This window comes from Seriola dumerili, unplaced genomic scaffold, assembly GCF_002260705.1.
Source record: "Seriola dumerili isolate Sdu_G_001 unplaced genomic scaffold, Sdu_1.0 BDQW01000122.1, whole genome shotgun sequence".
In the NCBI taxonomy this organism is placed as follows: domain Eukaryota; kingdom Metazoa; phylum Chordata; class Actinopteri; order Carangiformes; family Carangidae; genus Seriola; species Seriola dumerili.
Window position 1 is genome coordinate 193,745 of NW_019174377.1, and position 24,426 is coordinate 218,170.

The 24,426-nt window shown below is 40.5% G+C and overlaps 2 protein-coding genes across 2 annotated transcripts in view; one reads left to right on the forward strand and one right to left on the reverse strand.

The window, feature by feature from the left end:
- The window catches only part of LOC111224105 (multiple epidermal growth factor-like domains protein 6), a 56,808-nt gene that overhangs the window by 14,812 nt on the left and 17,570 nt on the right, over window positions 1-24,426 (reverse strand). Inside the window, exons 5-20 of the mRNA XM_022748503.1 lie at window positions 22,238-22,360; window positions 18,000-18,122; window positions 16,523-16,648; window positions 15,998-16,120; window positions 14,953-15,075; window positions 14,594-14,731; window positions 14,291-14,413; window positions 13,736-13,858; window positions 13,382-13,591; window positions 13,078-13,206; window positions 10,094-10,222; window positions 8,627-8,755; window positions 4,481-4,615; window positions 3,885-4,019; window positions 1,534-1,665; window positions 1,011-1,139 (exon numbers count right to left, since the gene is read on the reverse strand). Of these exons, the coding sequence (XP_022604224.1) occupies window positions 1,011-1,139; window positions 1,534-1,665; window positions 3,885-4,019; window positions 4,481-4,615; window positions 8,627-8,755; window positions 10,094-10,222; window positions 13,078-13,206; window positions 13,382-13,591; window positions 13,736-13,858; window positions 14,291-14,413; window positions 14,594-14,731; window positions 14,953-15,075; window positions 15,998-16,120; window positions 16,523-16,648; window positions 18,000-18,122; window positions 22,238-22,360 (2,130 nt within the window). The remainder of the gene's footprint in view (window positions 1-1,010; window positions 1,140-1,533; window positions 1,666-3,884; window positions 4,020-4,480; window positions 4,616-8,626; window positions 8,756-10,093; window positions 10,223-13,077; window positions 13,207-13,381; window positions 13,592-13,735; window positions 13,859-14,290; window positions 14,414-14,593; window positions 14,732-14,952; window positions 15,076-15,997; window positions 16,121-16,522; window positions 16,649-17,999; window positions 18,123-22,237; window positions 22,361-24,426) is intronic.
- On the forward strand, window positions 5,461-8,402 carry LOC111224106 (EH domain-containing protein 2-like). The gene is made up of 6 exons (XM_022748504.1): window positions 5,461-5,765; window positions 5,899-6,075; window positions 6,340-6,437; window positions 6,881-7,293; window positions 7,389-7,553; window positions 7,656-8,402. The coding sequence occupies exons 1-6, from the start codon at window positions 5,545-5,547 to the stop codon at window positions 8,214-8,216; spliced, it is 1,635 nt and encodes a 544-aa protein (XP_022604225.1). The 5' UTR covers window positions 5,461-5,544; the 3' UTR covers window positions 8,217-8,402.

Sequence of the window (24,426 nt, forward strand, 5' to 3'; positions counted from 1 at the left end):
ATTTCTGGGCCTGGTAGTACACTTACAGTAAATCTTACACTTTGTAATAACATGAGGCCACTTTGAGTCAAAAGACTATAATCAAGAACAAATCTATTACATTGTTAAGACTCTGGGACTGTTGGCATGTCTTGCAGTTCAGGACAAATATCATAATGATGAGATGAATATTAGTTACATGACAAGTTTGCTATGGTAGGGTGACTATGAAATACAGTGCATCTACCCCAGAATGACTAATATAAATTATATCTTGGGATATGAGTGGTTTTAAAATGGATTTGCTCATGACATTACACGGACAATCAGATGATTCATTGAATCTTTGTGATGATTCACTGAAACTGAAAAAATCAGAAGACCATCCTGCAGCGCCCTCTAGTGTAGTAAAAGTTGGACATGATAGAGATAATGTCACTTGTAATGGAGAGGAGCAGCGCAGCTTCGTCTGGGAATGTGGTTACACTGATTTTTTTACTTAAGACAAAGAAAAGCAGCAAATCCTCAGAACTGAGAAGCTGGAATGTTCTGCATTTTTGTTTAAAAAATTACATTAAACAATTAATTGATTATCAGAATAGTTGCTAATCAATTTTTTGCCCATCCACTAAGTGATTCATCGACTAACTAATAAAATTAAAATCTAAATAATATTTTTAAAAAAATGCAGGTTTGGTTATTTAATCAGGTTGAATGGGGGTATGGTATGTGTGTGGGACAGAGGGAGAGGTGGTCCTGCAAACCTTTATTACCTAAAATGAGCAAATCCCCCCCCCCCCCCCCTCTCTATAATATATATATATATATATATACACAAATATGCTCTCATTCTTGGGATTTTAAACTTAGTACAAAGTGGACCAATGTAAATTGAATCAATTATTTAAGTCTCTAAAATCCTTTAATAACTGTTTTAGAGGCGTTTAAGACTGATTAAAGGTTAAAATGACCCCAAACATAACATAACATACATGTTAGTCACTCATCATCAGAAACAAAACAAATCTTACTTTTTTCACAAAAAGTGCCAGCATATCCAGGGGAACATGTGCAGGCTCCGCTCACATGGTCACAATGGGCTCCATTTTGACACTGGCACTGCTGGGCACAGCCCCGGCCATAAGTGCCATTGACACACACTGTGAAAGGCAAAGTGCAAACATAACACAGAAAAGACTATATTTTGCAGTTTGAGCTTTAAAATTTCAAATCCTCAACTTCTAACCAAAATGAAGCCTTTTAAAAACCTTCAGTCTGTCTTGTGTTACGCTGTGTATAGTGCTAAATATTGTGTTATTCATCCCAGAATCGTAGGAGTTGCATATAATTTATTCAAATCTCTAATTATACAGTACATTACAAGTCACAGGATCAAATTCAAAATTTACTGGAATCAAATGCTATGATAAAATTAAATATCAGGGAATTCTCTATTGTAAATTAAAGCAAAAGCTGCTGTAACTGAAATCACCCCATGGTGGCAGCATTCACTAAATATACATTTTTTGAAACTCTTGTGAGATGCTAACTTACTCTTTTCACATTGGTCTCCGGTGAAGCCAGTCTCACACACACACTGACCAGTGACGGGGTCACAGCCCACAGAGCTGTCCTGGCAATGGCATTTAGTTTTGCACCCTTGGCCCCAGTAACCAGATTCACATGCTATGAAGGGCAGGAAGTATTGCAGTTAAACTTATGCACAGAAACTTAAACTTTTGTACTCAGCAACACTGTAACATTATAATTTCTTAAAACATAATAAAGAAACTGAAATGAAGACAATTACAGTTCTTACATGTTGTACAGTCGTGGCCTGTTTTGCCAGGAGGGCAGACACAGTGTCCAGTCTGTGGGTCGCAGCTGGCATCAGGGTGGCAGGAACAATGCAGAGAACAGCCTGGTCCATGGTAGCCTGGGGGACACTCTGTACACAACAGACATCCATAGGAATCATGGTTTACTAATTTATTTTGACTGACAGATGGTTGGTGGAGGTAAAGAAAATCTTCAATTTAAATGAAACTTTACGGTATGGACAGCTTTAAACATAATCCAAATATAAAGCAAATCTGACTACAGCAACTATACCATAATGACTTGTTTTGTTTCGTGAATCACAACACAGTTAAAACTCACCATCTTGGCAGAGGCTTCCTGTGAAGCCTGGCTTACAGTCACAGCCTCCAGTCTGCTTGTTGCAGTAGCCTCTGTTCTCACAGGGAGGACAAGATGATTGGCACTTCAACCCCCAGAATCCATCAGGGCAGTCTGGGGAGCATCAAGTGTCATTCAGATTAACTGAGCAGTAAGCTACTTACGTTAGTTATTTCTCTGTAAAGCCCTAAAGCCACTTATGCTTAAATAATTTGGGAGAGAAATGTGTTAAATAGGTGTCTGAAAGAGGTTAAATATGCCACTAGGCAAGGAAGCTTCAAAGCAAAGGACAAAGAACATAAACACCATGGTCGTTCAGTAGGCTAAAGATAATTCTGCAAGTTTGTAATGTCAGTGAGTTCAAACTGTCCCTCATCACACTTTCTTCCCCCTAAACCTGCAACATGATCAGGCCAAACTGTCCCAAAACTAATATTAAAGGACAGTATAACAAAATAAATATACCTTCCTGACAGGAGTGTCCTATCTTCCCTTGAGGACAGATGCACTGTCCGGTTATGGGATCACAAGGAGCTCCTTCACAGTCACAGGTCAGGTGACAGTTTACTCCATAGCTCCCAGATTTGCAGGCTAGCAAAACATAATAAAAAAAATAAAAAAAACACAAAATAAAAAATTAAAATCAGAGGTAGAAAACACAACAGTTGCAGTGTAGCACAAGAAAAAAAACACAAGACAGGATTACACAACACTGGGCAAATGGTTTAAGGGAGAAAACTGCGTGTGTGGAATTTTAGAAATACTCAATTATTTTCTGTTTATTTATTCAGTCCCTGCCAGTAGCCTCTGCAGTAGTAACTGAAGTAAATTGCCCCTGTCATGACCTGGCCCGCAACTTAAGATAAATACAATCCAGAAAATGTGGATGGATTTTTATTTTTATATTTGGCGTTGACAAACCCAGCAAGCCCAGGCCTGGGCTGTAACTCTGCTCTGTTGTCTTAGTCCACTCCACAGAGACACAAAGTCATGTTTTTACCAGACGCTCCTGAACAATATTCTGTATCACTTTAGATCACAACCAAAAGATTTGAACTTTCCATCAACCAGCACAGTAAACAGACACCCTGCTGTGGAGGGACACTCATATTATTGGGTTGTACAGTTTGTAATAACAGGAACACCTGCATTGACCAGGTGAATTCAAGAGAAAGCCTCATTTATTTTCACCAACTCAATCCACTTAATCCATCAAAGGAATCAGAGAGTGAATGGAAGAAAACAGAATGAAGGAGGATTTATAGGTGTTATGGGAATTGAAAACGATTGCGACACAGGTGGAGAAATTCACTCATTTATAACAATTTGTGTTGTCATAGTTTATCAGAGAGGGTACACATTTGCACAGGCATGAAGTAGGCAAACAATAACCACACAAGTAGACACATGTGTCAGTATGCAGGCCCACGCATTTCACATAATCTGCACACACACTCATATCAAGTGTATTCATAATGATCCTCTACTATGTAACCACAAGAGGGCGCTGTGGAGTGGAGCTTTGTGGAGGACCTCACACTGTACATCAACAGTGTGGCTGAAACATTTTAAATGCAACAAAAGCAAAAAGAAAGTCTAAAAAACAAATTAGACCTAAAATAACTTTACTGTGTGCTTTACTTACATTGTTCTACCTCAGCATTTTCACAGTTTGATGTTGATTAACAATGTTAATTAAATTCCACTGATGCAGCTTTTTGTCTCACCAAGTTGACATCTATCACCATGAAGTCCTGCAGGACACCGCTGGCGGCACTCTCCAGTCCTTGGGTCACATGACCCTCCACCTGGACAGTCACATGGCTGCTCACAGCCTGCACCGAAGAAGCCAGGATCACATTCTACATAGGGAATAGAGACACATACACAGAACAAGGGAAGATGAACATGATGGATGAGCCAAAATTTTGTAAAATTATGCAGGGTAGACAGTCACTTGGGTTATTCCAATCTTAACCAGTGATCGACTTGACGCTGTGATCAATGGAGGTTGTTTTCTGAGAGCGATCACAGAAACTTCTTAGGCTTCTTTTCTTATAGACCATTACAACAAAACTGCATTGCAAGGAAACAGAATGCCTCCAAGTTTATCTGCAAGAAAATTACTGTAACTTGAAACTTTAAAATGCTTGAAGCTTTGAATTGGTCAGTACCGTAATATGTCCACTGAATCAATTTCTGGTTGAGAAGCCTAAGTGAGGCAGTTGACCTGAAAATCTACACTGTGTGGGCAAAAAGTAACAAAACACAAATCTTGATGATGAGGAATGGATCATGGATGCCGAAGCTGTCGTGCTTATACCTTTCTCACACTGCGGGCCATGGTATGCAGCTTTACAGAAACAGCTCCCTGTTTTGGGGTCACAGCCAGAGGAATGTTCTTGAACACAGTCGCATTCCTTGGAACAGCCTGCACCGTGCGTCCACCTGGGACAAGCTGAGGAGCAGACCAGGGATCAGTCGAAAAAACAGACAAAAAGCATGAGTAAGGTTTGAGGTACAACAACGAATGGTTTCAACATGTTCTCATGTTTGAATGATATTGTCCAAAGACAACATACACATATGATTTAGACTTGAAGCATATAGCTATGATCTACTAAAACAACTTCATAAAAGTTTTTAAAGCTAAGCAAAGAAAACGCGGTGGTGAAAGTGAAGGTGGGCATGGCTCACTGAGAAAAAAATGTTGAAATGAAACCTTCGCTACTATCAGATTACATTTTGGTAAACACACAAACCCAACCACCATGTTATCACAACGTCAGACTTCTGCTAGTTTAAGTCATGTGACCACTGCCTCTTGTTTCACTCAATTCATAGATCTTCATGCACAATTATGATGCATCATTTGTCCTTACTGAAGTATAATTAAGAATCTGACTTGAGACCAGACTGACTACTGCTGCAAGTGCTTTCTTGCAAAAGTTTGAGATCTAAAAGTAATGATGGTGGTGAGTTTGTGGCCACTGTTGTTGCAAAATCTATCACATAAACAGCAGCACTGAAAAAATAGATGTAATAGATGTAGAGGGTTATGTAAGACCTTTAAAACTTAAACACTGCCACATCCCCAGTCTGTGTTTAGAACAATCAATCTGCACGAATTTTGCCAAGACTGTCCCTGTTCAGCAACAAAAACTGAACTCACTCCACCCTGTCCCTCTCGATATTGGCTTTATGTTAGGTGCAGCTGCAGGCTCTGGTTACACCCTCTCCACCCTCTCAATGTCCCGCTGCAGGATGGAGCAGACAGCTGTGAGAATCTGATAATATTCCTCGTGCACATTCTTCCATCCTTCAGTTAGGCCTTCGAAGGGTAAGCAGCTTCTACACTGAGACATCCAGAGCAAGAAATTCATCGCCATGTCCATCCGGAGGCTCAGGAACAACCCTAAAATACTGGGGGATGTCAATATGGTGACAGAGGAGCTGAAGAATCTTTATTACAAGAGGCTGCTGCCGATAGAAAAATACTACTCTTTCCATCACTTTCACTCTCCGAGCTATGAGGACGCAGATTTTGACAACAAGCCAATGGTGCTGGTGATGGGTCAGTACTCAACAGGAAAGACCACTTTTATCAGGTAAGATTCTGGTCTTCCACACTTCATGCATTTAAGAAAAAAACTGTGGGCGTCTTGTGTGTGTGTATGTACTAAACATTGTGTTGGAGGAAAGAATGATGAGAGTGGTGGTTTGCGTATTGGTTGTCTTCAGGTATCTCATAGAACAGGATTTTCCTGGTAGCAGAGTTGGGCCAGAGCCAACCACTGACTGCTTCAGTGCCCTCATGTATGGAGAGACAGAGGGAATCATCCCTGGGAATGCCCTCACAGTGGATCCAAAAAAGCCCTTTCGCAACCTCGACCCTTTTGGAAATTCTTTTCTGAACAGGTAACTCAACAGAAAAAAAGGAAACGGACTTAGAGAGGTGATGGGAAAGCGAGACAGAGAAATAGTGGATTTTAAAATTTAAATAGTATCTTTGAGAAGTTATTATTTGATTCTTTTTTTCTCTCTTTTCTGAAAGTTCCCACCCATGTTCATCTTTCATAATCATAGAAATAGCTACTGATACAAACTTAGTGATGCTTTGCCAATATTCATTCGTGGAAAGAATTGTGTACTATGTTGAATGGATTGTTTTTTTCAATGCAGGTTTCAGTGTGCTCAGATGCCAAATCAGGTCCTTGAAAGCATCAGCATTATCGACACACCGGGCATCTTAACCGCTGCTAAAAGAAAACTGAGTCGAGGTGAGAAAGAATACCTCTCTGATTTCTTTTTCATTGTCAGAAGGAATAAATGGGTCTTTACATCCGTATATTCAGTTTTAAACAGTTAAAGTTGAACAGCATTGTTGCTGTCAGGAGGATTTAAATTCCTGGGAGAGTATAGAGTCATAGTAGATGTAATAAAATAAGAACATTTCTGCCCAACATAATTCAAACACTTGAAGTCAGAAGCACAGCACATGAAAGTAATTTGACAGTGAAGTTGGGAGGAGACGAACAGTGAGGAACTGAGCAGTCTTCGCTTTGTTTTATGGACGCATTAATCTATGGGTGTAACTGAAATGGCTTGAAACCAGTAAGGGCCACTGGGATATGTTACGTTTCCCTACATCTCGAGGCACTGAGGCTTGCCCCATTAGAGACAGTGTTAATGAAAACCCTGTGTTTTTGTTGCTTATCCCCAGGCTATGACTTCCCAGCAGTGCTGCGGTGGTTCGCAGAGCGTGTGGATCGAATCATCCTGCTGTTTGATGCACATAAACTGGAGTTTTCTGATGAGCTCACACGGGCGTTTGGGGCCCTGAGTGGCTATGAGGACAAGTTGCGTGTGGTTCTCAACAAGGCTGACAGAGTGGACTCACAGCAGCTCATGAGAGTGTACGGCGCCCTCATGTGGTCACTGGGGAAAGTGTTTCGAACCCCCGAGATCCTGCGGGTTTACATCGGATCTTTCTGGTCAGAGCCGAGGCAGGTCTGTGACCACTACCAACTGATAGAGCTTGAGGAGGAGGATCTTTTAGCCGACATACGGAACCTGCCGCGCAATGCTGCAGTGCGCAAGCTGAATGACCTGGTGAAGAGGGCACGCTTAGTAAGGGTAAGAAATCCTATATAACCCATGCTAAAATATCTACAAACCCAGCTGCAGTTATGGTGATCTTGTGTCTCATTTGAGCTTTGTTCCATTCCTAGGCTCATGCACACATTATCAGCTATCTTAAGCAGGAGATGCCAACCATTTTTTGCAAAGAGAGCAAAAAGCACAATCTGATTTACCAGCTGCCTGTGATTTTCACCAAGATCCAGCAACAGCATCGAGTCCCAGCTGGTGACTTCCCAGACTGCACCAAGATGCAGGTCAAACACTACTTTCTAATTGTTATATAAATACCATATTTTTAAAATTTATTTACATAAATGTATCTTGTGAGTCTAACATGTAATTGTATACATTTCCAGGAGAAACTTCTGGGTCAAGATTTCTCAAAGTTCAAGACACTGAAACCAAGTCTAATGGCTTCCTTGGATAAACTCCTGACCACCGACATAGCAAACCTGGTGCCTTTACTTCAACAACAGGAAGTGAGGAAGAAATCCCTCCCTGGTGTGTTGGACGGGGACTTTTTGGGAACGTTTAGGCCCGAGCATTACAGGAGAGATCCTTTCAAGGAACTCCCCAGAGACGACGAGAGCAGTGAGGCAGATTTTGATGACTGGGTCGTGGAGAAATACAAGCCGAAATACGATGAGATTTTCTACAACCTCAGTCCAAATGAAGGCAAACTCAGCGGCACCAAAGTCAAAGAGTGGATGACGACCACGCTTCTGCCTAACTCTGTGCTTGCTCATATCTGGAGGCTGTCTGATGTAGATGGCGATGGTATGTTGGACAATGAGGAGTTTGCTTTAGCAGTGCACCTTATTGAGGGAAAACTGGAGGGCCACTGGCTGCCCCGAGAGCTGCCCTCTCACCTGGTGCCACCGTCAAAACGGTTAAGTACAGCCAGTGATGATGAGTAAACATGACATGACTGAGGATATGTCATAATTACATGTAAAATTTGTGCATAAATTTCTATATATAATCAAATCTGTTGAAAGCGGGTTGATATTTAAAAAGAAGTGGACAATGCAATGTTAATCATCATGACACCAAAACACTATGATTGATGGTTTTGATCAGTGCAATTGCAAAGATTTCATATTACATTTTCACCTCACATTTCACTTCTGTATTCTTCAGTAATGTTAATCTTCATTGGGGCAGAATTCTCCTTTAGGTTATATATTTGTTTTTGTTTTCTCTCATATAATAATAATGTAATTCTTATTAATGACATTAAACCTGTGAAGATGACTAGCCAGTATTATTTCATTGTTTGTGATAGCATCATCATCACCTTGGTGTATAAGGTCAGGTTGGTACTCACGCAGGTGGCAGTAACGACCATATAATCCTGGGGAGCACAGGCAGGCTCCATACAGACGATGGCAGTGTCCATTGTTGGGGCAGTTACACTTCCTTCTACAGTGCCTTCCGAAATAACCTCTTGGACAACCTGTGAGCACAAACGCCAGAAAAGTTACACCTTTGGGCAACATACCTGCTTCTGTAAAATGAGCTCCACTCCACGAAGCTAAATTCAATTAAAAAATTGGACACAAGGTCAGTTTGTAGGACAACATCTTTAAAGGATTTAAGGATAAATCACATACACATACATATAGACATTACAAACAGTCTACGAGCGGAGAGGACAGGAGCCTTTCATGGAAGTAAAAGCAAAAAAAAAAAGCAAAACAATCATCATATTTTTGCAAATAAAGTATCTCTGCATCCAAAAAAACAGCGCTTCTTGGAGGTTTGCGCCTGCGTATTGAGGATAATCCTTGGATTTTCGACAGGTGGATGCGCGGTTATGCTACACTACTGGTCTGAGATCAGTTTTGATACTGCAGCATTATACGCATGCGCACACGTGTGTGGAAACTAAATTTGCGCGTTAAGCATGAAGAGGCAGCTGTAACAAGTAAACAAACAAATTGCGCTGATTCATCATCTCTGTGAAAGACCCGCTGCAAGTTTGAGAAGTTCTAGACAGAATATCATTACACAGGTAGCGCAGCTCCTTTCACAGTTCAGAGTTAGCTAGTTAGTTAGCAGTTAGCAGTACAGCTGTGAACGTACAGTGCGATGCATGTATGTATGTGCACTGTAGGCTGTTTTTCAGTAAATAAATGCTACAACTCCTCAAGACCCAAGTTTCCGGGTCTCCCCAGTGCTTCCCAACTACAGTCCGGACTATGAAGGAAGGTTGACAACACTGAAGCAGGTAAATGCAGGATTCTGCAATGTCACTGGAGTGTGTCATTGTACCATAGAAGTGACCATTTTGCTCCATACTGTACATTTGATAGGTTTAATGTCAGTTCAGTAAAAAAAATCTTAATATTTTTTTCAGCCAGGAAGGAGAAAGGTGAAGATGTCCAGGCAGAGTGCAGCAAGATGCAGAGAGCGTTTCAGCACAAGGAAGACAGCCAGCACAAATCATGACACAGGAATGGCCCTGCATTTAAGATAGATTTGCTGCTACTGCTGACATGAAAAGGTAAGTTTTAGTCTGATACATATTTTTGATGTGTAGTAAACAGCTGTGAAATAATGTAGTTAAATCCTATCAGGCCTTTAAAATCATTCAAATGAAACAATATCAGATGGGAATTACACTGCAGAAATTACTGATGCACAGCCTATGCTTGGATCGCAAGTAGATTTTGAGTCTTTTCAAAGGGTCATAAGCAAAAACAGTTTGGAACCACAGACCTAAGGCCTGGTTGTTCTATTTACACCCATGTGTGTGAATGTTGTGTAGAGGAAAGAGTGTATACAAACCAACCATTCTCACAGAGCAGGCCCTCTACCCCTGGGGGGCACAAACACTTCCCAGTCACAGGGTCACACGAGCCTCCATTCTGACAACGGCACAGACTGTTACAGGCCTGCCCATAGGTCCCCTGTGGACAAGCTGGAGAGAGAGAGAGGAGGCAGGGTGCATGGGAAAGGAGCGCTGACACCTTAATATCAGTATTACTAATTGGATCAAATTGTGGGAAATTCAAGGTCTATGCACTGGTGGTAAGAAGTCAGTCAACACTTCCACCTTCCATCCTGTCTTTCCCCATGGTGTGTGCCCTCGTGACACGCTTAATCTCTCTGGCCTTGTTAGCAATTACAACATGAACCATCTGGCTGTTTAAGATGTGCTAGAGTGTTACAATCCATCAAGTGAATGTCTGCTTAAATTCCACGTCACACTTTCTTCCCAGCAGTTTTATGTCTCTCCATGGGAAGATAAACTACTTTAAAATAATATATGGAGGTAACAGCATTATAATAATATAAAAAAAAAACACTGAAAATACATTATGATGAATATGAAAGGAATGAAAGAGCAGAAAAGGTTTAGTCTAACAAGTATAAGTGATCAATGTTTTCTCAACACAAACCTCTTTCATACATATGATTAAGTGGTGCTATCATTCGTGCCAGATGTGATGTGTACATGTGGAAATGCAACCAAAGTAAAAGAACAGCTCATTACAGTGGAGTTATGATTCTGCATTGATTCTGCTTCATGATAATGGAATTGATACTGACGTGTTTGTTAAGGCATGTTGAGGCATGATTGGGCAACATGCAAAACACACAGCTGTTTAAATGTGATGAGAGAGCCTCTAAATTTTACCAATGGAATGGTAAAATTTTAAACCAGATGATGGTCTGTAAATGTACTCACTTTGTACTTACTACTCACAACTCAAAAAGTAGTTTACCTATGTTGCCATGTTAGAGAAATTTTTTTAAAGAGATTTTTTATTTTCTAACTGAGATGTGGACTGTACAAAAGGGGTTGAAGCACAACATTCTGTGATTCTAGTATGATACCATATTCTGCTCATTCAGTACATGATCTTTTAGTGTAAATTAATTCATTATATTTCTTACAGCTATAACTTCATGGAATAAGATAAGGAAGTGACATCAATCCAGTCATATCTGACAAAGTGTTGAAAAATTGTATTTATTTTATGTTTAAAGGCCAAAGGAGGTTCAAAATCATCACCATCTTTTGACCAGCCTTTGTTCTTTATAGACCGCTATGTTATTACCTACTGTAACAATTCCCATATCTTTGCTTCAGGCTATAACTTAGGACATCTACCCCACCTGAAAATGCTACCCATGTCCAGACCCATCACCTTCAGGGAGTGCATCTGAATACAGCCACCTAAGGTGCGTGTTTCTAAAAGTGACAGATTGCTTCTAAGGGACTTACAGTATCCCACGTGGCTCTCTTCTTATGATTACCAGCCTGACTCGGGTTCAGACCGAAGACAGCCATTAATCATGGAGCTGGATGGTAACAATGGAGCCCTGCTTTCTAACCAAGTAGTGGACATCCTTGGCCTCAGGCTGTGCTCTTGCTGTGGGGCCCTGGCCTCACTCCAGTAGCAGACAGATTGATTCCCCCGGTGCTCTTGTGTTCAGGAGCCCATAAACAACCCAGCCTCCCACGCAGAGGAGCCGACAGGTTTTGATACATGGCCCTGGATCCATGCGCACTGGGAGCTATCTCATCTCTCTCTATAACTAGACCCCATTACTATGGGTAGCTCAAATAGACCTAGAAGAGGATGCGTCCTTTGGGAAAAAAGTATGTGTGTGTACTGTACTGTTAAAATTATCTACTTATCATGTGTGTGTAGGATATATATATATATATATATATATATGATCTGGGGATTTCCCATCCATGCACATATCTTAGCCAGAGAGTCATTTATTTTTTACGCTCTACAAATTTAAATCTTCAGGTCTGTGAACTTTTAAAGTTAAAAACAGTTAAAAACTGCAGCATGTTAAATAGTCAGATTTAGAGGTTTTACAATTTTCTTACCTTTGGACAGAGCCAGGCTGGTTGTTTCCCCCTGTTTCCAGACTTTATGCTAAGCTAAGCTAACTGGCTGTGGGCTGTACCTTAATATTTAACAGACAGGATATGAGAGTGGTATCAATCTTCACATCTTATCCTTGGCAAAACGGTGAATAAGTGTATTTCCCCAAAAGGTCAAACTGTTGCTTTGAGACCGTCCTCAAATAAAAAACAAACCCATAGGTCGTTGGTGCAAGCAGCTTATTGTGACCCATAGTTATGTTTTACCGTTAAACAACATGTAGTGGTTGCATCTTTTCAACAAACACCTTTCTTCCTTTTAGTGACCATAGGAACTGTGACGTTGTTATACAGCAATGAAGTGCATGTACAGAGGAGGTGTGGGTGGATGGATGGAGTTAAACACACGAGGCTGCTGTTCATTCCCCGTTTCATCTTTTAACCATGATTATTACTTACATGTACTTATTTTAACCTGAACCGCCTTCTCTAAACCTAAACAAGTTATTCTTGTGCCTAAACCTAGCCCACCTTTATCGTAGCATTATCACAAGATAAAAGGGTTAGTTGTTTATTTTTTAATCGTGATTTTTAGAGGTTTATCTGTGGCATATCTCCTGCCGCCACACTCCTATTCCTCATATTAGAGGTGGGAAAACGACCTATGTGGTCGTTTAGGCTGGAGGACATGTTGATTCCCTTACATAGTCACAGGACATCCTGGGGGAAAATATATCTATAAGGAAGTAATATCAGTATACTTTTACAGTTTTTCACTATACAAGAAAAACATTCAAGCATTTTGAGGAGAGTGGTGAAGGTGCGGTCATGTAGAGTTGAGCCCGCTGTAGCTCTTGTCAAGAATTTGTGTTGCAATGAAAAGATGTAACACACGATGCACAGAATGTCCAATAAACTACACTTACTCTTGTTGCAGATGATACCAGTCCATCCAGGTGAACAGTGACATCGCTCTCTGTTTTCACTACACACTCCGTTCACACAGTCTTCACAGCTCACACTGCAGTCATCCCCAAATGAGCCATCCAGACACACTGAAAAAGAACAGAAAATAAGTTTCTTTTCCTTTCAGAACTTCCTGGTCTGAAGATTTAACAGAAAAACAACAAAATGATATCCATTGGCTTTCTCAACATGCATGCATCTTAGTCTCATCACTTGCACTTTTTACTGTACCTATGTGGCTGTCCAGCCTAAGTTCTCCCCTGCGGTCTCTCTGGATCTCAAATTCTTTTTCATTGTCACCACCATCACTACCATCATCATCGTCACCGTCATAACGGGCGTGCAAGGCTGCCGTGTACTGCAGCAGCTGAGGAGCCCGACGGAATAACAGGTCTGGTAATCTGTGGACTTCCAGCTGCTCCTCGTCTTCTTCCTCATCCTCCTCTTCTTCTTCCAGTTCTCTGCCATACAGAGCTAAATGCACCCAGTACAAGTTTAGGGTTGTGATAAAATGTAATCCTTTTGAAACTGCAATTTACCTTATGTCTGTATGCAGTGACATTAAATAAAGATATAGCTGTGCTACCCAGGAATAACTAAAACACAAATGTTACTCACAGATGCAGGAGTGCTGGTCCTGATCCAAGCGGAAGCCCAGTCGACAAAAACACTCATATGTTCCCAGGGTGTTAACACAGTAGTGTTCACAGCCTGAGGTCTCTGATAGGCACTCGTCAATGTCTAACAGAAGAAGAAACATCACACAGTTACGAGAGCAACAGGGTAATAATAGCACAACTCAAGTGTAAACATTGTCTCTGGATGCAGGTTGCATACAATCGTTTTTTTTACTGGTGATGCTTATGTTTAATGGAAGACAGGTTGTGAAGGTCAAGCTCAGGTCGGCCTTGTAGTTTGTCTCCAGCCAGAGGAAGATGTGACTGTTGTTTCACTACAGAGAACTCACCTGGCAGTTTCTCTTGTAATAAGTTTGCTCCTCAGTGAGGAAAATGTTCTGTTTCTAGCTTTCTGCTCTGAAATGGTTTTTCTGAGCAATCAGTTAGGTAATGTGCTTTGGGAATTTGTGTCCTGCACAGCTTTGCCAAAACATAGAAAACACTTACAGTAAAAAGTACCAGACTAGGTAATCTGCTAACAATCCAAAACTCTTACCATCACAGCCACAGCCGTCTGGGTTTAGTCTGTGGCCAGCTCTGCAGCTGCACTCGTAGCCGCCCGGGTAGTTTCTGCAGAAGTGACTACAGCAGGAATCCCCGCTGATACATTCATCACTATCTGAGTAAAGCACACAGCGGTACAGGGTTGGTTTCAACACAAGGGCAGAAAGAAAGAAGCTGAAAGTTGGAAAGTGAAGGAAAATAAAAGAAGAGTGAAAGAAAAGGAATTTAAAAAAAAAAAAAAAAAGATGGAGAACTAGACTCAGATGAAGAAAACGACTCAGACAGAAATTCTTACCTACACAGGTCTTCCTGTCTCGGTCCAGCTGGTAGCCGTGGTTGCAGGAGCAGAGAGGGCCGTTTGTGGTGTGCTCACAATGATGGGAGCAACCGCCGTTGTTCTTCTCACAGCTGTTGACGATCTCCATCTCAATGCCTGAAGAAGAGAGGACCAAAACCACAACTACAGTGCTGAAATATAAGGACAATGTTGTGGGGCATTTCTGGCTAATGAGGACTGTTTTGGTTTGTCCCAATCTGGTAATTACTAGCTACAGATGCTAAGAGGAAAAAATAAAAAATATTCAGCACAGATATAATGCACATTGCCATGGAAATAGAAAGGTTCAGTTTTTTGAGAAATTTGTCTTTACTTACGGTAACACTGTTTGCCATCTGCACCAAGTTCAAAGCCTGGATGACACACACAGCTGAAGGAGCCCAGCATGTTGACACATCCATGGGAACACTTGGCATGGCCTGAACTGCACTCATCAATATCTATAGGTGATAGGTAATAGAAGACACAGACATGCATGTTTACACACCAGTACAGATAGATAGATAGATAGATAGATAGATAGATAGATAGATAGATAGATAGATAGATAGATAGATAGATAGATAACATTCACATGAGCATTATAAGTCATAGCAAAGAATTTATATGAAAGATTTATCTGTTTACAAAGTTGCAAAACACAAGAACAACAGGTCATATTGAGCCATATCCAAAGTTCAGAGCTTTTCAGAGGTCATGATACTGATGTATGTGTTCTTGTCCTACAATCTTTGACTAGAATTAAGTAACCTGACCCTTAAAGCTGAATCACAATTTACTCTTAGGACCAGAAGGACACACACACACACACTCCAACACTAACACACAGAGTTACAAATGTTAAGGGTTTCACGGGGGTTTAGGTAGCAGGGGCTCGAAGGGGCCGAGATAAAGAGAAACTTGTAATTAACGATGCCTTTGGTTGGAGCTGGATTTCTGACACTAGAGGTAAATGAACCAAACACATACTGTCACACAATGTTGCTTCCATATGGTCATAAAAAAATCTGGATGTGTAGCAAATACTTCCTCAGGCAGGAAGGCTTTGTCAGGGTTCACATTACGCTGGTTTCACCTCTCCTCCATAGGTGGAGCAGAAGAAATGTTAATGTGAGTAATGTTCAACATTAGCCTCTCAAATCAGCACAGGTCTGTTGTAACTTATGGAAAAATCATAAATGCCATTTTTTTAGACTGTAGCACACTCCAGCCTGTTTGATATATCCGCTCTCTATTTTTTTCACTGTTTATATACTGTGTGTGTGTGTGTGTGTGTGTGTGTGTGTGTGTGTGTGTGTGTGTGTGTGTGTGTGTGTGTGTGTGTGTGTGTGTGTGTGTGTGTGTGTGTGTTTGATTCCTTACCTTCACAGTTCTTGGCATCTCCAGCCAGTGTAAAACCAGGTCGGCAGCTGCACTGAACCCGGCCATCTTCCCAACGACACAGCTGGGCGCAGCCTCCATTCCTCTCATCACAGGGGTCCCTCACTGACACAGACACACACAGACACACACACATACAAAAGCCAGGTCAACCCAGCAGGCAACTCTCTGACCCTACCGGTTAGTTCATGGGGACAGTTTTGATTTTTAATACCAGATTAACATCTTAATTGCAACTTCTTACAGGGTTTCCCCATTCTGTGTGAGTCTGGTTATGATATCTGATCCCTCATGAAACTAAGAAATAGATTTTAAAATCCAGGAGGACAAATCTGATTTCCAACTCTTTACTGTACAGTGACTGTTTCCAAAGCTGCTTCCCACATTCCTTTCCTCTTTACATTTTCCTACCTTGCACACCAGCAGCAGCCACATAAGTTTCTTAATTGTGCTGTGATTTGGTCATATTCATGCATGATGAGAACATCTGTTGGAAAAATGACTTACATTCACAGTGTCTTCCATCTCTCTTCAGCTGGTAGTTCTTTCGACACTCACATTTGTAGTGATTGTTCCCCATGTCCACACACTTGTGCTCACATCCACCGTTCAATACTGAGCAAGAAGTCACAGCTTAAAGGTAAAGCAGAGACGCAATTTAAAATTTGAACTCGCCAAGGACGACATATAATTGAATTTGTTGGCAACCTAAAATGGCTTTAACACCTCAGACTCTGAAGCTGTGTAATTATGGAAAACACTTGGGTAAAGGCTGCCAACTGGAAAATCACATTCAGGCTGGGTCCAGTGGGTACCCCTGGTTACTTTCTAATGATCTTTCCATCCCATTTCTCCTGTGATTTAATGATGTGCCAAATATGAATATCAGGCGTGTGCCTTCTGGGTGCTCTAAACACAGACATGATGACACAGAAGGGCTGTAAAACTGAGAGACTGACTGGCTTTTAACATTGATGACTTCAACAGACACAATTAGCTACCCCTCTGACTCCATCTCTGTCCTTTGCCACAAAGCTACAGCTGGCAAATTACTGAGTATTAGAGAGAGAGAGGGATAAGACCAAAGGAATTAGAGGAGCACTGATTTTCAGCAAGTAACAATTTCTCTCATTACCTGCAGGTTTTATGGTGCTAAAATGGGGGGAAAGTACTTTACCACATTATATTGCTCCCTGTACCTCATGTCAGAATTTCCCACTAGACGCTGTAATCAATGAAGCTCAGCACTACTATTCTTGTCAGTGTTATTGGATCCATCCAAATACAGATTTGGGGACATTCTTCCATATGTTCTCTCATACTGGACATGGCCACTTTGGAAACAAACCACAAGGTGTGAATGAGTAGACAACATGGACCAGATGTCCACTCCCTATGTGAGCAGGCCATTAACCATTTTCACACATCAGAGTATGTGAGAAAAACTCAAGTGCTCACTGTGAAACCTGGAAGCTGTATTAGTACATTAATATTGAAATCTTTGTATGTGGAAGGGCCGTAAAGATTTGAGTTGTATGCATTGTTATGCAAAACCATGGAGACGTAATAGAATACAAAATAACATTAATGATATTTTTTATTCATACTATATGTTGGATTTGATTTCTAGTTATGTTTAAATGATTTGTTTGACATTTTGAAAAATATGCCTATTTGCTGTCTTGCTGAGAGTTAGATGAGACTATTGATACCACTCATCTTGTTTGTTTGTTTTTTAATTAGTACAAAAACTAAGTGTAAGAATAGACAATTTGCTATTTCAATTTGCCATGAGGTTGCCAGGCAACCAGCAGGGAGCAATTAGCTCTAACCACAGAAGCCTAATTTTTCCATCTGCGCTTTATCTGTCATTCCCCTACGTCACTGAGGGAACATTTGGAACAATCCTACAAGATTAATGTGGGGAGGAAGAAAGAGAAATTGGTTACCACAGATATAATAAATGTTTCTGTTTACTACTTACCAATGCAGGTCCGGCCATCAGTGTGCATGCGGAAGCCTTCACTACACTCACAGCGATAAGAGCCCGGTATGTTGACACACGTTTGCTGGCATCCTCCATTGAGCTCCTCACATTCATTTACATCTGAACAAACATATTATAGTACATAAAGGATACATATAAACATACCTAACTATGCATAGTCAAATGCTCATTTAAAAAAGAACTGCTCACTCAGAACAGAATATAGTCACAAACCACAAGACTGCACAATAACCTACACCAATCAGGAGTCATTAAACATCAGACTTGTTAGGAATGTCAGTCTAGCTGTGTCAAAGATTTAACTTGCTCGCATGCCAGTCATGAACATGGCATAATTGGAAGCCCATTGAAATGGCCTCTCGCCTTGAGTCATCTTTTGTGTTAAAAATTGGAGCTTTGCTGAGGAATGACAGATTGAAAACTCTGGTCAGTTGTGGGAAAATAACACTCAAATGAATGGAAGCTTAAATTGAGCTGCATTTCAGAAACAAGACATTTATTACATCCTTTATAAAATCTCACATCCAACTTTGCGGCGGTCTAATTGAACATTCCATCTGCTGTGAGCCAAATGAAAGTAAATGAAAAACACATTTTGAGTATTACAGATTAAGGCTGAGAGTTGTAATTGCATAATTTTGATCAGATCTCAAATTTCTTCCCTGTTTTACCTTTTTTAGACATGTACTTTTGAGGAATACATGTGCAGTTACATTGTCATGGTTAAGCCTCACTATCATCACTCCCAATTATTTAGTAAAGAAGGAAAATACAACAAGTTTGTATTGTAAAGTTTCTATGCATTCCTTCCAATGGCGGCCAATGTGTGAATGTGCCTTTGACACTGAATCCAGACTTGCTTCAGAAGAATACTTTCATACCACACTGACCCTGTGCTCTGATTCCTCTAGGAAATAATATACATGTGTAATGTCTTCGGAGTAATGATGAATGGCTTATCACGCTGTTGTGCAGTTGTATGTGTGCAATCAATTTGTTTCCTGCACAGGAGACAGTTCCTCTGCACAGGATCCATATGTTTGCACATGTGTCAAATTGAAGCACATGCTCCACGGAGACAGAAGCAAGTTGATAAGAATACCTGAACACTCCATTCAAGGACAATCAGATTTTATTTTTTACACATCTGGACAACACATCACACATCCTCCTAACCTCCTCCCTGTTGTCATCTCTGACTCACAGAGGCTTTTTCAGCTCGCACCAGTGATGACAGATTAGATGTGTGAGGGGAGGGCAAAGCAGTGCTGCAGTTTCTTATTCTGAACATGTGGTTCAGTTTATTTGAGCATGCAAGACTACCATCATTTAGGTTCCTCAGGGGTCAAAGCACTTCCCAAGTAGTGCAAATATTAGAAATCATTTTCAGGTAGTTCGCTTGCATATGTGTGTTCATGTGTGCAGCCTATTCTTTCTCTGAACTCTCAGCTCTCTAGCAGACCCATGGGAACAGCCCTCTTCAAGATGATCTCAGGACTATTTTAATTAGTTTGTGTCCATTAACGGGGGAGGGGGGCTTTCCCTGGTAAAGAATCCTTTTCATACCCTGCTCATAGATTAGTGCGATCAGGTTAAAGGAATTCATATCAATTTGTTCAGTTTATTTAGACAATCACAACCACCAATGATGAATTACATATTCATGAGCAGTTCTGTCATTCTGGGCTCTTTTGTACGTTAACACATTGGCAGCTATTGTAGAGGATCCCTAACATACAAAACAACAGACGCAAAGGGGAGGTTTTTCAAGGTTAATATACTTATTGCTCCCCTCATGTGAGAGGATTTCAATGGGAGACACACAATGGCTTCTTTTCACCGGTGGGTGAGGTGGTATGTGTGGAAACGGGCGGGAGTGGTGGTGGTGGTGTCGGAGGTCGCGGGGCCATGAGTTCTGAATGGTATCGCGTGACACCGTCTGGCTCTAAGCGGAGCTGCTGAGTTAGCATCTACAATAAGACAAAGTAGCAGATGAAACATTTGGGGGCTCGGCTTTGGTGGAAGAAAGAAATGAACAGATGGTCTTCAGAAGGAGCGCAACAGGATCTGAATTTACTAAAAAACAAAACAGAATCTCAGGCCCTGTTGTGACAGCAAAAATATAAATGTGTGTATATATTCTTTGATAATTTATCCCTAAACTAAAGTTAAAAAAAAAAACACCAGTGTGGTCTCAGTTCTCAGTTTCCATAATGCAATACTGGCTTTAAAAGTTACCCAACAGAAACACATTTGAAAATCCACTCTTCCACTGTTTTTTTTCTGCTACAGCTCAAATTCAAACATTGTCGTTCATTGTCTTTTCCCATAAATACGACCACACATACAATTCACTGAAAATCCTGTAAAAGAAGAACAGCTGCCGATGCTTCCGTTTGTCTTCTCCTCTGGTAACCTCTCAGACTTTAAATTATTACAGAGTGACAATATCCTGCCTGAAAGGTTAAAGGTCAGGGGCAAGTGTTCACACCTGTAGCTCTAAGGAACAAATGGTGCACAGCACTAACTCAGCATATTTCTGTCAGATGAGACTGACAAACTGAGAAAGCATGCTGTCTGAGAAGGTTATTAGAAAGCTGTGCTTGCCTGTGTGGCTGGTTCAGCCCTTTACAGCCTGAAGTCTAGACAGTTAAGTAGGTCCTCAGTAGGTCAGCATAGGCCAGTGAATTTAAACTGAATGACCTAGACTCGCTGCAAAATCATCAAGGCCATTGAATTACTTCAGATGGCTGGTCTTATCCACACACATTCACTTATATGTATGTATCTGGAGTATAGATGGCAACCATCAAACCAATGTTATTACTCTTTGGTAAATTTGGCATGCCAGTTTTATGGTGTCAAAAAATTAATTAAAGGTACCCCTGTAGGGCTTTTGAACAATAGTGGCACAATGGCAAAACAATGTTTTTTTTTTAATGAGTGGTTCCCCATATTGTTTAAGGGAGACTCTCGATTAACCACTATGACCTGTAAGTCATGTGACTGATGGAAATACAGAAGGCGTCAGTACGTCTCTTTTCAGTAGCACTGCCAGCTTGTCTATGGTGAAGTGGCACATAACACAACCGTCAGCCACAGTAGAGCAAAGGGAAAACTGTGGTAAAATTTGTTAAACAAGTGCACAGCAACAGGGGTGATGTGATGCATATTTCTACCGAAGGCAGAAGAAGACCAAAGTAAATAATGCATGTTTCAGTGCACTTAAAAAAGCTTAGCAAATGTTTTATGAGGTAGAAAATGCATTCATGATGTTTGAAGGCTTTAAGGCTACGCTCAGTGCATTTTAGTGAAGACCATATTTGTTCATAATGAAAACTTCACTTTAACTTCACAGTTTACCTCATTATTCAGTGTACCTATGACTAAAGAGTGGACCACCACTGCAGGGAGGAGATGTTTGAGGGGAACAGGATATTTCTATTTCATCCCTGCAAAAATGGATTAAGCATTCCATAATAAATCAGGTACAAAACATTGATTCAAATACATTAACTGAAAAAAATTAAGAATCGTCAATCTAATAATCTCCCATTACTGAAATTGTGAAATTGGAAAATGGGGCTGCACTTCCCTTTCTAGTGGAAACAGTCCTACACTTGCCACCCTTGCACTATATTAATGGTGAGCCCATTAAAAGGGCCCCTGTGGACTATTCTTGTAAACAAACAAAAGTTGTTTGTTACTCAAAACCTGTTATGTGTATTCTGAGGTCTAGCAAACCAATAAATAAATGCAATTCGTTTCTCATTAAACATTTCCAAACCCCATTTTTATGTAATCCTGCATTGCTTACACCGACATTAACTACCTTGCAGTCTTGTTTTCCCTGCCTTTAGTGGCACATTGCTGCATCACCGCCACCTGTACATCAGTAGAATAGTGTGACACCATTGGTACGAATATGTATTGCATCCCCTGCTTGCAAGTGCTCTATAGCGCTGGCAGGGGTTAAAAAGCTCACAGAGCACCTTTAAGGTACGCTATAGTGTGCTTTACACTGGATATTTTGTGCTGGTTTGGAAACACAACAGGCATCTTCAAAATCAAATAAATTCATTCATGCTCTACATTGGAAAAAAAAAAAAAATCTTCCATTCACAAAAAAGTACAGGAAGCCCCAGCTGGGCAGAGAGCCTGCTACAGTCTGTCTGTGTTTGTGCACGCTAGCTACATCCAGATGTCCATCTTACCGTGACATGCTTTGCCATCTGGCCCCAGTCTACTGCCTTCAGGACACTTGCAGTAGTAGCTGCCAATGGTGTTGCAACAGTACCCCTCACAGCCGCCGTCATCCACTTCACATTCGTTAACATCTGAAAGAAAAGGATTAGAAGGCCAGTTTTAATAACAGAATGCTCAGTCCACAAAACGCTGCAGCTAAATCAGTTGTGAGGACAGAGAGGTTTCTTCTCGCCTTTCAGCTAACCTTTCCCGCTCTTTGCAGGGTTCCTTCCTGTTTTCTTTAGTTTTTTCCCTTTTCAGCAGAAACGAAGGCAACAAAACCTTTACCGAGTTTATTTTCCATCATCACTGTGTAGATCATGACCGTGCTGACTCTCAAGGTAATCTCATGCTTTGATGTCAGAGTTAAAAACCAACTGTTGTTAGTTAGTCTGTTGCCAATCTTTCAGGACCAGTGCACTCCTGGAGGCAAATAAAAAGAGCAGGAGAATCTATAACTTGTTATAGCCATATGATAACCCACATGTTGCAGCTCACTAATGTAGATGATACTGAGAGACAGAATTATTTATATCTAGACCAGGAATAGAAAACATCTGATTTCCTTGTCACTTCATAAAACATATGCCAGGACATAAACACTGTAATTAGTGTGTATTTATATCTAATCAGCTATTTTCAAATAAGTCTTATGTTAACCCACTCTGTAGAGCATAAGAACTTTTTTCATGGTCCTCCCATATTTCCCATGTTCTTTTCTGCCTCTGGGGGTGAAATGGTTTCCAGGTTGGTTCCTTGTTCTGCCCTTGGACTCCAGCAAAACACCTCAGCCTTCTTGCTCCAGTGCTATATAATGATCAGTTGTGCATCACCACCAAAGAATCCCTTTTAAAAACAAATTATCTCCTAGTATACAAGGAGAAGTAACAACAGCATAGTGCTAGTGTTATTTATTTATTTTTATATCAGATTGATCATTAGATAAAGAGATTTGACTAATATTGCTGTTGCGGAAACATTTAGCTTGCTGGTTAAATATTTGCACTACCTATATTCAAGTAAAAAGTAAAAACATTCAAAAGACAGAAAATATACTTGTAAAGAGTGTGATTTGTGACACAATGAAATAAGTGATAGAACTTAATATGAAACAATAGGCATGTTTCTATCATTATATGACACAGCCCTACTAATATTGTCCAAAGATTTAATGAACTTTATCCCTGTCCTTGTGTAAACTGATTGAACTGCTACTACTGCCACTCAAGTTCTAGTCCACGTGGCAGCAACACAGCCAGACGTTTCACAGATGATTCAGTGTTGAATGCTTGGTTTGGAAAAAGGAGAAGGTGACAGAGAAATGCATTTCACTTGCATGGACCCCCTGTCACAGAGAAAGACTAAAGTAACAGGGGAAAGGAAAAGATATCTAGTATTTTGTCCCCATCTGTTAAAAGATTTAATGGAATCCCTTAGCTGTGCATTGAGCAATAGTTTGTTTATCTATGAACAACAGGAAATTTCAGAAGCACAACTTGGAGAAACAATTTGGAAAGAGAGAAGACAGAAAGAGATGGGGTTAAGTAGAAACATACTTTACAGTAACAAGATGTTTGGCAACTTGTTTGTGTAGACACATGACAAGTCAAGGTCTGCCATTATAATCTTGGCTTGTCAAATGACTATGGCTCTTCTCTAATAAACAAGGAGGTGCATCTGATCATTACCAAGCTTTTAATTAAGGTTTTTAACATAGAATTCCCTAAATACCCTGGTTTTTAAGTATTTATGCAAATGTTTTTTTTTTGAACAATGTTTTTATTAATTTCCAATAAGAACATACAAAGCACATTGACATATGCCACACAAATTGCACAATGAGATGCAGGCGAACCTCGCTGCATACACATACATACAAAAAAAGATAGACACACTCACAAACAAACATACACGCGTAAAATAATAACAATAATAAATAAATAAAATAAAATAAAATTGTCACACACACAATAGCCCTATAGATAGATATAATCTATTGTTGCTTAAGAAAGTCCATTAAGGGTGCCCACACTTCTTCAAATTCTTGTACTTTACCCCTGATTACATAGGTTAGCTTTTCTAATGTAACATACATTGCCATCTCTCTAATCCAAGATTGTGTAGATGATACTTCAGTGTCTCTCCAAGACAAAGCAAC

Excerpts from the sequence above, each read along its gene's own strand:
- LOC111224106 (XM_022748504.1), top strand. The coding sequence starts at position 5,545 with ATGTCCATCCGGAGGCTCAGGAACAACCCTAAAATACTGGGGGATGTC. Across the intron at positions 5,766-5,898 it reads GGAAAGACCACTTTTATCAG|GTATCTCATAGAACAGGATT; the intron begins GTAAGATTCTGG and ends GGTTGTCTTCAG. Across the intron at positions 7,554-7,655 it reads CAGACTGCACCAAGATGCAG|GAGAAACTTCTGGGTCAAGA; the intron begins GTCAAACACTAC and ends ATACATTTCCAG.